The 15,569-nt window shown below is 40.9% G+C and overlaps 1 protein-coding gene across 1 annotated transcript in view; it reads right to left on the reverse strand.

The window, feature by feature from the left end:
* The window catches only part of LRP5 (LDL receptor related protein 5), a 160,959-nt gene that overhangs the window by 8,406 nt on the left and 136,984 nt on the right, over nucleotides 1-15,569 (reverse strand). Inside the window, exons 16-21 of the mRNA XM_056354787.1 lie at nucleotides 13,976-14,185; nucleotides 11,583-11,708; nucleotides 8,365-8,601; nucleotides 7,904-8,014; nucleotides 4,773-5,009; nucleotides 2,199-2,338 (exon numbers count right to left, since the gene is read on the reverse strand). Of these exons, the coding sequence (XP_056210762.1) occupies nucleotides 2,199-2,338; nucleotides 4,773-5,009; nucleotides 7,904-8,014; nucleotides 8,365-8,601; nucleotides 11,583-11,708; nucleotides 13,976-14,185 (1,061 nt within the window). The remainder of the gene's footprint in view (nucleotides 1-2,198; nucleotides 2,339-4,772; nucleotides 5,010-7,903; nucleotides 8,015-8,364; nucleotides 8,602-11,582; nucleotides 11,709-13,975; nucleotides 14,186-15,569) is intronic.

A 15,569-nucleotide genomic window follows, 5' to 3' on the forward strand; every position in this document is an offset into this window, starting at 1 on the left:
CATGGCCGGCAGGATATCGGCCTAAAAACAAGAAGAGCACTTCATCCCTTCCAGCGTGGAAAATTACAGCATTGCCCTTGATGGTAGGGCCTTGCTACTGATGTCAGCATCTTGTACACAGCCTGTCCTGGGCATTCTGCCAAGCCATGGCCTGCCACAGCGACCATGATAGTATCCTTCCTCTGCCCCCGCTCTTCCCTCATAATACTACTGTAAAATCACGGCAGTGGAGATCATTGGTTTGAACTTCACTGCGCAGCGCCTAGCAAAATGATCCTCGGCCACTGAGTTGAGCTCATTAGTACAAACACTAACAAGCCCTGCAGCCAGATTCATGTGAGGTGAGACAAGCTTGAATATCACTCATTGCTAGCTGTGGGGAACGGTAAGTAATTGCCCTAAGAGTATCTTCCAGAAATCCTCTTCCTTGGAGGAGCACCGCATGCTGCTTCTGGATTCTCTTCTACTAGCACCCTGAACTGCATCAACACCACTTAACGTTCAGATTAAAATACCAGTGTCAGCCAGGATGCCCGTGGCCAGACTCTCAGGTATAACCGGCCTAACTCCACCGATACCAATTCCTTCCTAGCCTCTATTCACTGGACCATCTCTCAGTACAACTACGTTAAGCAAAACAAAACAAAAAAGGCAACACAACTCCATGCTCAGATCTCTCCTTTTTATTATTAACCTAAAGCTGCATAATGAGCTACCAGGTAGAACTGACCCAAATATTTGGATTAAGCAGTAACTGTCACGTTACTAAGCCCTTGCAACAGCTTTCTTCTAAGAATCCAGCACGTCCTTCGGGAAGGAAAGGCTGGCATCACCCCTGCAGGTTCTGACTGACATAGCCTGGAATGGGAAGTGTGGATGAAGAATTCCCAGATTAGCTTATGCCAGAAGTCCAGCAGAAGAGTTGATCTTTTGGCTGACACAGATACAGAATGGCACAGGCAGATCAGCTCTTGGGCCTCTTTCAAGACTTATTTAAGTAAGGGTTTTTTATATAAATTCAGCTAAGTTTTTTCTGTTCATCCATTTTAGTGTGGCACTGACCCATCAATCAGGTACCAGCATGACATTGTTCAGCGTGTTACAGAGACACCGGTGAAGCACGGGACAAGCTAAATTAGGAGGGCTGCTGAGTTCCAAACATCTGCTAGCTGTGACTAGCTTCCTGATGGCTTCATTGAGAAAGTAATGCGAGGAACAGGTAACCGATTTTACCTTACCAATAGATAAGCCCACAAGCCTCTCTTTTTCATCTTTGTCCTCCTCAAGGGGAGAGAGGGCACATTTGTCACTGGTCAAACACAAATCAAAATGCCCATACGTAGCATAACGGTTTATATGTTAACACAAATGCATATATACCCACACAGTATGTGGTCTCCTGATTAAATACTACAGAAGAATTGCCTCACTAGCCAGCAGATTGACTCTGCAAGCTTGTGTGAACAGAAGAATGAACGTATGTATTGCTCAGAAACACTATGGGAGAAAACTCATATGACAAAATGCTGGCAAACAGTCTCTCCTACATATTCTTAGAGAATCATGGCCATTTTTAGTATACATCTTTGAATTCATGAAGCTCTTGATAAGGGGACTAAAATTCTGTCACTTCCAACAATTAAAGCCAGAAACGAAGCTAAATTACAGCTGAAAAAACCCAAGCAGAGCAACCATTGCCGGTACCAATGTTTTCTCCCAGTGCACGCACTTGGTTTTCTGAAATAACAATTGACACTTCATCTAAACAGCAAGCTGAGCTTATTTCTTAGGCGTCTGCATTCCAGTCCTGTCACATCTTGTTTGTCTTTTTATTCCATGTGTGCCTGCAGCATTATGCAGTGCAAAATATCACTGGGCCACTGACATCAGAGTTTACAAAGAACAAAGGAGGTGGCATCTCCAAGGGAGTCAAGACAGAAGAACAGAAGTACCCAGGAACAACCCAGCTGAGTATCACTCTAATAACAAAACATTTTAGACATCATAAAGCATTGTGTAATCTTGATGGACTACAACAAAGTGATTTTGTGATGTGTCCAACTTGGCCTGTATATCATAAACTATTAACACCCAAGACCAACCGTTATTAACACTCTATTCAGTAACATACATTTTCATCTTTCTTTCCTTCAGAACTGGGAGATACTTAACAGAGAGGTGTATTTTCAAGACATTACCTGTGGGTAGAAAGTGGCTTTAGTGCTGGATGAACTACTTGAAGAGGCTCCAGTAACATGGTTTCTGTCATATAAGGGGGCACCACTGCTTCCTCCCATGAGACTCATGGAGCTAATCATGGACTTTCCACAAGAGATGCCTGCAGTGAGACAGAGAGGAAAACAAAGTTACGTAAACCACAATTTTATCTACCAATGCAAAACAGAAAACAAATCCACAGCTTGGCAAACCCGTGCAATGCTACTGCTTGTCACTTTGGGAACAGTGTTTTATGTAAAAACTTCTGGATTACAAGGAGCAACACATTTTGTAAACTTATCTTCTCACCCCCAGACCACCTATTGTCTCACTGCAGCACTGAACTCGCAACCTGCTCTCACAGTCTGCTGAGAAAGGAATCTCCAGAACAGCTGAAACAAACTTTTCACTCAAACTGTTAATTAAGAAATTTTCCAATTAAACAAACTCAGACATTTGCAAAACGAATGTTATATACTGCCCAAGACAAACAAGCTAGAGACCTCAAAAAATTTCATTTCCATCCAAAGAAATTCAATTGCAAGTACACAAACAGCAGCAAAAAAAAATATTCAGTTTTAATGAAAAAAAAAAATCACTGCTTAAACTGAAAATCAGCAGAGACAAAGGGAAAGAAACCTAGGTGACAGGAAAAGGGAAGACAACATTCCTCCATCTGTTTTACTCCAATATACACTTAAATCAGACAATACATTTTCAGCTTCTTCCTGTCAGACTATTCAGTGCTAATGGAAAAGTTTAGTTTGGGAAGGTTTCAGAAATTTTTCAGATGCAGGAAACATTCAATACAAGCAGAGTGACTTTATTTGTAATCATCATTCACAACTATTTATCTTTTTTGGAAATGCCACGGTATTAGGAACCTGTGTCTTTTCTTTAGAATTAACATCAATGGTAGTATTTTCAGCTGTTGTAACCTGTCACAGCACTCTGGATTTGAAAAACCAAACAAATACGAATGAGAATCAGAATGACAGCTTAGTTTAACACCTACAGAGGTACAGATGAAACCTACCGATACTTGCTTTAATTACAAAAGCTTTAGTGTGAAGTCCAATTTAAAACACCACTTCAAAGGTTTTACCTGCAATGATTTCATCCTCAAATTTTATTTCCTACCACAAAAACCTCTTGATAACCATGAAAACATAATTTAATCAGGAACAGCTGACCAAAGTCATTAAAGTGCAAGAAAGGCTAAATCTAAGTTGTATCCGGCTATCTTCAAAGTCATGGCTAGAAGAAAACAACAATGAGCACATCTTAAAAATGTGTTTAATATGAAGAAGTGCCACATCTTTTCATTTGTCTTTAAGTTATCATCTGTCTTATTTTCAGCTGACATGAAAAGCAGACTCCTATCACTCCAAAGTATGAATTTCTTGTATTCTGACCCTGTCCAGCAGGTTTACAGGCAAACATTTACTTTCCAGCTTCCTAAACAATACGAAGAGATATTCTTTCTTCTCAGGGCTTTGTAGTCAAGAATTTGCTATTTCTTCTATGAAAAGTGTATTTTACATTTGTAAAATAATTTGAGGTACATCATTTAAGTGTTTACTTTGATGTCTGTATCAGGTTTCTGGGTTCTTATGTATTAGCTGAATATCCTTTTATGCTTTTATGTGTACTTCAAGTCCTCCTTCAATCTTAGCGTTGGAGCTGCGTGCACTTCTCCGGATGGATGCTTTGAGCCCTTTGTGAGGTAGAGAAGTTTGCTGTTTTACAGATGAAGGACTGAGACACAGAGAGAATACTGTGTCCAAAAGCAAACAGGAAAGCTCTCTCAGAGATGGGCTAAACCAAAGGGGATGTTTTCATTACGCTTCAGGCAATGAGCAGCGACTACAAAACCAAAGCCAGACTGCTTGTGTTCTTCCCCATTTGCTGTTCTAACTTTGGTGAGGGAGGTTTATCTCCTGCTTTTCTGTATCATAGTAAACTAAGCTGCTTCACTTCTGCTTCTTTCCACTGTGGAAAAACCTGTCCTGAGCGGACAGGAGAAAACTGTCTAAAGACCTTTGATGGATAGGACAGACACAAGGACACCTGAGTACAAGACACAGAGCAGCTCAGCAGAGCTCTCACTAGAATGCTGAGTGGCACATGCTTTCTGAGTTTCCAATACTGCACGTGGTTCACTACTGTTCATAGTATTTTGCAGGCCTTAGGTAAGAAGTACTGTTCAAAACCCAGGCTTTATTACATACACCAGAAGTAACCTATTTAAAGACCGTGCTTTCACTGGCAAAATACTGTAGATTTTCTATCAGAAAGATAGATATCTATGCAGATGCAGCCTAGCACAAAAACCACTTTTGAAAATCTGGCAGGATGCCTAATGGAATGTAGCTAATAGTTTTTGCATATTTGATCCAAAATGACAGATTTATACCAAAACCACTGAGCAGATCAACACCATCTAATTTCTGCTCTTTGAAAACTCCGCATCCAGCACTCTTAATAACCTGTAAAACTCCAAATCCAGGCAATGTAACGGTACCGATTAGACGCAAGGTCCTTATCGTCCTTACCAGTAAAAGTGCCGTGTTGAGAACTTCCCGGAGCAATAAAATTAAGAGGGACATGAGGGGTGCCACTGACATACTCATGTGGAAAAGGACTATTGGGCCCGGCATAGCGCTGGCACACCACTCGCTGGCAAACAAAGTACATTCCTCCCATGACAAAAAGGGACAGTATTATACCAATGACAGGACCGATGGCACTACTGTGTGGCTGTGACTCATCTGAGGCTGGCTTTGTTTTTTCTGGAAAGAGAGGAGAAAAAATAAAGGACATCATTAAATATGGGGCAGTATGTATGTTGCTGTGCTAGAGCTCATGCAGCGGGACAGTCAGCTCATCATCATCCACAGTTTTGAAAGTATCTGCATCAAACTCAGGCATCTATAACTCCATATAGTCTGATTCTATGCACAAAACTTCATACCTCCTCTTTCCCCCATCAAGCAGCATTACCAAGAATCTGTCTGTCTAGCAATTCATCTTGTAACAGGATTACTGATCATCTTTATGTAACAACGGTCTAGAAAGTTTTACTTTTCTTCCCTCCCAAAGTCTACGGGTTAAGTATATAGGACACTTATAAACACAAAGTCCTTAATCAGAGAGGAATCTGCTCTCTCACAAGCCATTTGGGCTAGCAATAACATCAAGAAATTGGAAGATTTTACTAAGATCGTATTAAACAGTGGATGTCTTCCCAGCTAATATAGGCCTTAAAATAGAACACTTCTCCTTCCTAAAATATGAGCTGCTTTCTAAAAATAAATCCTTACAAATTGAAAGGAAGACAATCCAGAATATATCAAATACTTTATTTCTTATTTATTTTCCTCCTATATAGCCCAATGTTAAATAATAACAGGTGCTGCAGTATTTGAGACAAGCTACGTATCGTACCTCCCCCTGATTATGGGTAACACATTCAAAATTCTTGCCAAATAAACCCAACACCTCTATGGCTTTTGCCTATGTGACATTCCTCAGTGAAAATGACTGATTTTTTCCATGTGATTCACACAACATTTATAATTTTACTTTTTTACATACACAAACATATGTGTTCATAAAGCGAAAAAAAAAAAAAAGTAAACTTGGCCAAAGCCAATTTTACACAGTCAGACCTCTTCCCCCCTTAATGAAGTTGTAGGAAGTGAAATGGTTCATGTAAGATTCAAGCCTTCACTTCATAGAATTTTTCTCCAGTGGTTCTGATTTCATTCCCTTCAGTGGAAGGGAATGAAAAACAACTGAAATTTGAGAAGATAAAGGAAATACAAAGATCTACCAATAAACTCTTAACAGTTCAGCATCAAGAATCCATTTTTGTCTTTATCGAATTTTTTATCATCTTTAGTTTTTATCTGATTTTCACACTTATTAGTGCATGACAGCTTTTATGTCAGCTAAGGCCCTAACTTTCAAACAGTCAGATTAGTTCTGATACGATACTGGAAAAAAGCAAAGCCCAAGTTAAAACGTTTCCAAATTAGGTAATTTTAAACACACAATTCTCATTTTGGTTAAACCTAGCTTCTTTTGAATGCAAGATCCTTATCTAGAAGGTAGCAATCATTTTTATTCCCTACTTGAGTTCTTTCCCTCAGTCAAGCAAGAAACCACAGAAATCTCTGCTCCACAAAGAGACTCCAGAGGAGACAGTCTTATGTCTACATAAAGACACATTTAAATCAGTTAAGACCTAATTGCAGGACTGGACCCAAAGTGCAAACAGAAAACAGCTGCATTAACTTGGCAGCACCAAAATTTGCCAAATGCACAAAGAAAATAAAATAGGAAAATGGAAGAAGTGGCTCTGCATTATCCAGGGAATTGGAGGAACTGGGTGAGAGCTGAGAGATAAACGGAAGATGCGGGAGAACCATGAGAAGCACATTCAGTCTGAAACCTACAACAGGATTGCTAACAGTCTTTGTTGCCATTCTTTTAGCCTTTTCTTCCATTCACCACTTGGGCTCCTCTCACCACTCTTACTCACGAAATACACTTTTCCTTGCTGTACCCCCATGAGGACGGAAGGAAGAAACAAGGTTAACCTGACCAGACCTTGTGCCCCCGTCTCTCACTCCAGCAATGGCACAGCTTCTGACAACTGGTGCTTCAAAACCTGACAAGACTTGTAAGATATTAAACCCCGCACAATTAGCCAAGATCCTGTAGGCAACGTTATTAAGCAAAGTGCAGCATTTCTCTACACCAACCCAACACAAGGTATTTTTTCCCAATGAATTACCAACAGATCAGCACATCTCATTGCTTTTGTTCTAAAATGCTGTTTTCCAATTATTTTGCTAAACCACTTGTGAGTTACTAAATGCTCCCTTTATCTACCCCGTTGCCTGAAAACTTCATGTACTAGTCATCCTGATGGTGCAAAAAGAGGGAAATTGCAAGCAGAGCACGAGTGAGTGAATTTTATTGTCCCCTTTGGACTGCAAAACGACAGACCCCACTAAGGACCAACAGAGCAACTGCCACCAGCATGCCTGTAATCCGCATATACCTCCTGCCGTGAGAATTCAAAGTAACATTTTGCCCAGAAAAATCAAGGTCTTTCCTTATATTCCTTTCGTAACTGCACTTTAGGAGACCAGCTTGTGGTCTCTTGTGGACACTTGCTCATTGCATGCTAGTTCCTCCACATAATTACCCTCCAGCTTGATCCTCTAATTGCAGTGGATAGGGCCGTGCATTTTTAAAAGCCACCCCAAGCTTAGCAGCAGCTCTGCAAGTTCCAAGGTACTGAGCATAGCAGAATTGGGTCCCCCTGGGCATACAGATCTGGAGCCCACCTAAACAAGGCAGTCTTGTATCCCACACAGCATTTTAGAACTAGCTTGAAGTAACACTGGGAATTCAGCTCATCTTCACCACTGCTGCTCCTGCAGTACCTGCAATGGCAGCGCTGCAGATTTGCTACACCATGCTGCAAGCTCGTGCTCTTTTGCTGCACACACCAATGGAAGAGCATGACTGCATCTAGCAGCCAAATACACCTGCGAGAGATTCACTGGGCTTCCCTGAAAGAGTATTACTATGCAAAGACTGGGGCTCCGCAGAGGGACACGGGACATTACGCCTGAGCACAGCACTTGCATCTCAAGGAAAGGCATCTCACCACACATAAGCTCATCGGAACCGTCAATGCAATCCGGAAAGGAGTCACACTGTTGCTTCAGGAGGATGCACTGGCCGCTTGCACATCGGAATTGATTGGGCAGACAAATTGCTGCACAGAAAGAAAGAAAAGATTGAGTACTGCTTGCGTGGGAGCATTCGAGCATCTTAAGAAAACCAAAAGAAGTGAGAGATGAAGCCACAGTGCATTTTATATTATGACTAGATAGGCACCAGAACACCTGCTTGGCTGCTGTGGGTAAAGCGCAAGCCTGCGTTCCTCTGATTCTTCCTTCTTGTTGTTATACATCCTACTCAGCTTAGTTAGGCTTATGGTTAAGGCTGTTCTTCCCCATTTGGAACTAAAAATCATATATCTATATCTACAGTTATCTCAAGAACAGTTAGAATCCCAAATGGATGCTTATGTTAGAACCAGGAGTTCAGGAAAATTAATCTTACTATCACAATCTGCTTCATCTGATTTATCTTGGCAGTCAATTTCTCCATTACATCGCAAGTGTGCATCGATACACTGCCCTTTCTCACACTGGAACTGGGATGCAGAGCATATGGGGCAACTATCTTCATCACTCTGGTCATCACACTCTGGAAATCCGTCACATCGCCATGCCATTGGGATACAGTCAATCTCTCCAGTTGCACAAGTAAACTGGTCTGGGGAACAAGTTGGAGGTTCTGGAGAAAGAGAAAACAAATCAGATCCGTATATTCAATTTTAGCTCTTACAACAGAGTAAAAATGTGACCGACTTTTTCAAGAAAAACACATTTATGTCTGGACTAAAGTTCTTCTGTGACTTAAGATTCTAGCAAAGAGGAAAACATGATTTTGCACAGGGAATGGGATTTTGCCAACTTCATAACAAAACCTGGATGCATGCTGACTGAAGAAGCTTGCTCCAGCAGGAGAGCACTGAACTAAGGCCAGGAACTACAAATACTTCGGCTCTAACATCCACCTTTTGGAAGACACTGTCATACACATAAATTAAAATGCATACTCAATTTCTGATTGCAAACCACATTCTTCACAATTCTAATCCCTGCAGTCACATTAGCCTGGAACAATACTTCCTAAAATAACCTGGTACATTTTAATTGGCAATGAATACACCTAAAACATACAGCATCTGCTTCTATGATATCTGATTTTCTGTTTTTCCAGTGGTTTCTCCACAAAGGAATTTCCAAGTCAGATATGAATTGAAAAATATGAATAGAGAAGAAATATCTCTAAAGGCCTGTTAAACATTAAGCTAAGCCCTCCTGCTGGGAAGTCTCCGGGCTGCAGGTCAGCGGCGGTTCGGAGCAGTCTGAGGAGCACTGCCGGCCTGCCCTGAGCTGACACTGTCACTGTGGGCAGAGACGGAACACTGCACCTTGTGCGTTTCTGTGTTTGTTCTACCTAAGAAAGCTGGGACTTCCTTCAAATTTGACTTTTTGTGGACCCCAAGATCCTGGCATCAATCCATCCCACATCCATACTGTGGCGCAAATTGCAGTTACACACTGATAGCGTTAAGCAGCTACAACCTCAAGTGGAGATGCAACAATTACGCTATGGTAAAAATGGTAAGCCATCCATAGCTGCTTTCTTCAGAATGTCAAAAGACAAAGACAATCCAGATCAAGAATCTATTAAAAAAAATGCGTTTAATTCTTACACATAGCAGATTAGCGCACAGTTTTTCACCATTAGTATCAAAGAAAGAGTCAACATCTAAGTCCCTTCAGTTGCTATCAGTAGCAGTTATGTTTGAAATGAGGGGGCCATCCCAAAACACCGCTGCAGCAAACGGATACATTTCCACTGATTTCGAAAGTTGATGGGTCAAATCCCTGTAAGGTAATTCTATCGGTTTACAGAAGCAGACATGAGTCCCCACAGCTGCTGTTGCCAGCTAATGCCCTAAGTAGATGCTTTACCACCTGGATTAACAGAGTACCACGTGTGTATGACCGCAGCACCCTGTCTACGAGCACAATATTGAGCAAGCTGGAGGTGTGCTCTGGGTAGTAACACTCCTCTGGAAATCCAGTGAGCTTTTATTAATGTTCAGGCTCAGGAGTGGACTTCACAACCCAGCATAAGGAAAACTGCTCAGTTGTAATGAATGACACAACTTTTGTGCGAGTATTCTTCTCCTGAAGGTGGTGTTACAGATCCTAGAGCTATGCAAATACATGCAAACCATTTTTAAGTACTGCTGTCCTTCCTTCCTTAAGGAGAAGTGTTCAAGAATGTGACTCAAATATAATCAAGAGCTTGACAAACAAAATGCAAATAAAAATCTAAATGCATTTGATTTTTTAAAACTTAACAATTTTTAACTTTCTGATTTATGATTATTTGGTGTAGCAATATAAGAATTACAAACGTAGCCAGTGACCTGACAGCTGTAGGTTAAGATAAGGACGCTAGATACACATACTAAGACAATTTTTGAATTAAATTTTGATATAAGTGTGCTGTTGAGATAATTCAACAGACAGAATACTACTACTGCATTTAGAACCTCATTTAATCTTGCATTATGGTTGCACTTGGCAGGCAGAAGTTTGCATTTTAAAACTTGTCAAGAGCATTCATAAGGGTACACAGACAAATGTTCTCCAGCCAAAACAGCTATTAATCTATTTTGAAGCAGGCTATTGGCAGCTACTATGGCAGACAAAATAGGTTAAAAAGTTGTTGCAAGCTTAGTGAAGGATTAGAATAAAAAAAACCCCAGACACTGAAATGGAGGCCCCTTAATTTTTAGATTTATAGCTAAAGATAACAAAGGAGTGAGACATAAGAATCTCTTGTTGGCCACGTTGTGCAACAACAGTGCAGCAAGAAATATAAGTAGATTCATTTCCCCCCCCCCGCAGATGTAACCACCACTACTTTAAAACCACATAGCGTGTTGTGGTCATGGGAAAGAAAACAGTTTATAATGGCAATGACTGTCCCATGGGAGGTCAAAGTTCAGCCAGAAAATGAAACCCACAGCAAAATGAATACATAAAAGGAAGTCAAGAGGACCAACAGAGCCAAATGATTTAAGATACGATGCCTTCCAAAAAGAAACAATGGGGTTTTGTTTTGTTTGTAACCTCCTCTGCAAGTGTAATGTAACAATTTTCAAAAATCGTAGGATTGTAAAAGGGAAGTCTAAAGGAAAAGTCTACCATGTGGAAAAAGGAGAGCTACCTCAATTAAAAATGATTGCAATGGAGCTTTTGGCCTACATTCCCTACCCAGGCAGTCCAGTGTTTCACATTATGAGGCCAAATTCATCTGAAAGACTGGAGTATCACACTGTGGAAATCATACGCACAATTTCTGCTGCTAGGTCATCACGGGTTGATTCACCATCATCTTACAAGCATTTGTTTAAAGCTGTCACATCATACAATTACAAAAATCTCAGTAGAAGATGCAAGTATTTTAAGGTCAAACAAAAATATTTGGCTTGCAATGAAAGGTCACATATGTCCAGAAACTGAAGCAGAAAACAGCTGGTAGAAGAATCAAAGGTCAATTTAACACATGATGCAACACACCATGTGTAGGAAAACACTGTGTAAATCCACATTTTGCCTTGGAATGCAACCTCGACCCCCATCTTTTTTGATGTAACCTGCCGAGCAGTACTGTTAAACAGAACTCACCTCCGCATGTTAAGAGGTTCTGTAGAAGCACAAGGTGCTCGGGGCATGAACACCTTGGAGTCCCATCCCCTTTGGCAATGCAGATATGTGAACACCCACCATTGTCACGGGAGCACGGATGCACAGCTGGAGAAACACAGGAGAAAGAATATTCAACAGCATAAAAGAAATCATAACTACCCCTAGCTAAGGCAAACTCACAAAACCACACTCACAAACCATTTCTGTTCGAGTAACCAGGATTTCGCTACGAACTAACTGGAAGATAAATGTAGGATCTTTCAGTTCAGTGCTCAAAAGCTGATTCACTATTTCATGAGGAATATATTTCTCCCAGTCACAGTGGTATGGAGACCTTTAAAGGAGTTCTAAAAAGAATTTGAGACCTCAGGTGAGGAGGGATGAGAAGACAGATTGGAGAAGGTTGCATGTACAGCGGTACCTAGACATCTCAACTACATTTCTAGGGTAGCCAGGCATGAAGAATTAACACGTCACTGCAGAATGCCAGCCCCCCAAACCCTCAGGAATTCTCCTTCAACCTTAAAGAGCTTGTAATATCTAGTCCCTCCACTTCACTGTTCTCACAAGAATATATAATATTATATCATAATATATGATATATAAGCACACACAATTGATTTACTTATTTTTTTTAAGATAGGAAGCTACATTGATGTGTTCCCAAATTAGTTACCCAGAAGCACTGAATACCTGAGAGCTCCTAATAGAATCACTCTAAATGCACGTTAGGTGGGTAAGAAACAGGTGCAGAGAAGTGAGGTCACTGTGAGGACCCCAGCCCAGAGTCAGAACAGACCCAGTCTCCTGCCTGCTCGTTCAAGCTGACAGCTGAGCACTTGCTGGAGCGTTCTGTGGGGCTATAGCCCGTGATATTTGTGATGCTGCTGAACAATTCTTTACTACTGGTAAAGACCAAGAATGTCATCAGGAAAGAAACGGTATGGATGTCATAGTTTCTGTGCCAAAGTTGTTCTCGATCTGACCAGGCTTCTCAGCAACCTGCTTCCACCTTTAACAAATTCATTAACTTAATACAGTGTTGGACACGCTACTGTTTGAGGCGTGGGTTGCTAGCAGAAAAAGTGCATGCATGTATACTTGTGCGGGCATGCACAGATGTACATATGTATTTTTACTCCCCCGTTGTAACAGAAGTCACCTATGTAGGACAGTTTTCAGCTGCAAAAGGTGGTTCCTTTCAGCATGACTTAAAAGAAACAGTACTCTTGCCATAAAAAAAAAAATAATTTTAAAGCACAGATGAGATATAATCTCTTTTTTTAACAGTGCTAAGAATTAAAGACAAAATTATTTTTGCATTGTTCAGTATTACCTTTGAAACACACTAAAAATACAAGAAATGGCAGAGAAGAAGAAAAACTGGGTATTGTGAAAGAAAAAAGAACATCTGGATGAGGATCAGCACATAGAATCTACTACAGTTTAAATACTTCTGCTACCTTATTTTAAACAGCTTGCCCACATATGCAAGTTTGAAAATACTCTCCACTATCACAGAAACTAATGTACAGGGCACAGAGGGTTGTGAAGTGGAGTATTTTTTTGTGAAAATGAAAGCATTTTACACAAATGTACCCTCCCTATAGAAGACAACTCATCACAGGCAACAAAGTTTAGAGAGGCCACTGTCATCAGCCCTCTGTTTCCCACCTCTTCTTTGTGCTTTTACGTTCTTTTATATTCTTGTTGAGCAGGAGGAGCTGTAGTGTTGTCACTTTGAGGAGTGACTACTTTTAAGAGTTTTTTGCACTCTCCCTCAGACTACACTTGGGCCACCAATTCAGAAAAAACAGGTCCTGTATGCATGACCCCTTTCAGAAGGCAGCACCTAAAATGGGTCCACCTCTGATGGGAGAGAAATTCCACATCCACAATAATTCACTGTAGGAGCTTCCTGCCCATTCTCCCTGGAGACTTTTACATCATTGACTGTGCTGAGGCAAACCAGTCATGCTTCACACTGGGGTTTCAGACCTGGAGAAGAGGTAAGTACAATCCTTTTCATTCTTTTTAAAGGTTTTTCCGAGTCTTATTACTGGGCTGTACTTAAAAATTAACCACCATAATAATAAGTAGCTTTTACAGCAAATTCAATATCATGTGAGCTTGAACAAAGCAGGTAACTAAGTGCCACAAAATCACATGTTCTAGCTCTGCAGAAATACTCCTCGACAAGAACAAGGAACTTGTTTCTCCTCCTCTTCTAGTATCCCGGCTGGCCAAGCTGGAAGTACTCCATGGCTTACTTGAAGCCCACTAGGCAATGTTATTACACTATTTAGCTGGTTGAGGACTTTGAGAGACAGTGGCCAAAATCGAGAGACATCACATTATCCAAAGAAACTCACAGAATTCCTCCATATCAAGCTCTTCCACAGCATGAATGCCTGTCAGGTGAGCAATGCGGCCTTGAATTCTAGTCCTTTTGTACCCGTTCATTTTCTCCACTCTCTCAATCATCTGCTGCTGACGATCAATCCAGTACAAGTGATTCCCCAGCACAGTGAGTCCCATCGGCTGAAGGATGTTGGAGTCCTCCAGGGTCACACGGTTAGCACCTGAGATCAAAAAAAACCAGAACAGTTTCACGTCGGTCGACTTTTAACTCATTTCTTAAAAAAAGAAACCCAACCAAACCCAAACCAAACCCAACCCTGAACATAGTTAGCTGTAAGGTCACTGGCTTTATTTGTCGATGCAGACCAAGGCTCTGCTGGTTCAGCCTCATCTCAGGTAAATGCAGCCAGCTGCCATGTCACAAAGGCAAGCAAACACAGTATGGCACACAGCCCAACCCCCCCCCCCCCACACACACACACTGGCCAGCCAGCCAGCCGTGATCAGCCTCGAGCTGACACCCGCTGTTACGTGTAACTGCGTCCAGTCCCAAAAAACCCGTGTCACCCACAGAGACTCAGCTCTTTGCGCCAGATTTTTTACAACACATTCATACACCGAGCAGTACATTTTGTTGGAATCTACAAGCTAGAGTGAAATACAACCAATTAGCTCCACTGTCATTACTCAAATAAAACATTCAACATGCAAAGCAAGAGGCAAGTACACAAACCCTTTCATATGCTACAGCACAACCACCGAGACATGATCACAAAACAAAAGCTCGTATTTTAACAGCTTCACATTTTCTTCACCTTCTCTTTTTTCTTCAGTAACCAACCAGAAAACCCAAACTCCAAGCAAATCAGTACGCTCTTAAACAGAAACACTACCCAACGGTCAGGTTTCCTGCTCTACATAAATGTGTACAAATCTGCTCTCAGCCAACGTGTAAAAATCAGGTTAAGAAAAATTGCATTTATGACTGCTTTTAACTTTAATCACTTGCAGTCTTCTACTGTGCACTACCGTACACTTAGTGGCATTTAATTGTTGCTTGTTATGCCTGTCTACGGTGTACAAGAGATTCAAATTATTCTATTAAGAAACCATTTTGAGCCTGTGTATGCCTATGTATACTGGATATATTTGATTTTAAGAACGAGAGATCAAACTAAATTCATAACTTGGTGCTTCTGCTCTCTTATGTCATTTTGGAATAAAGACCTTATGTCTGCTTGCATTTAAAAAACTTAAGTTTTGACTATCTACACAAAATTAATTATAGAATCTGAGTACCTTATAAAAATGCTATGAGCACTGGATTCAACTAATTTGCCGCATAAATTATGTAGAGCTCAGCCAAGCATAAGAATGTAACATTTATTTCAATAACAGATTCTATTAGTTTTGCACATAAGATCACCACCTGCAACGACTCTTGCTTGACTGTTATGACAACCAGCATGCATTCAAATCAAATTGAGTTGTAGAGAGATCCGAAATTCTTGGACTTACAATTGGGTTTTAGTTCTTTAGCCCTGAGTTTCTTTTTGTTTCCAAACCAATGAGGAAGACGTCTTTGTTTCATTCCATTTTCGGAAG

This window comes from Falco biarmicus, chromosome 10, assembly GCF_023638135.1.
Source record: "Falco biarmicus isolate bFalBia1 chromosome 10, bFalBia1.pri, whole genome shotgun sequence".
NCBI lineage: Eukaryota > Metazoa > Chordata > Aves > Falconiformes > Falconidae > Falco > Falco biarmicus.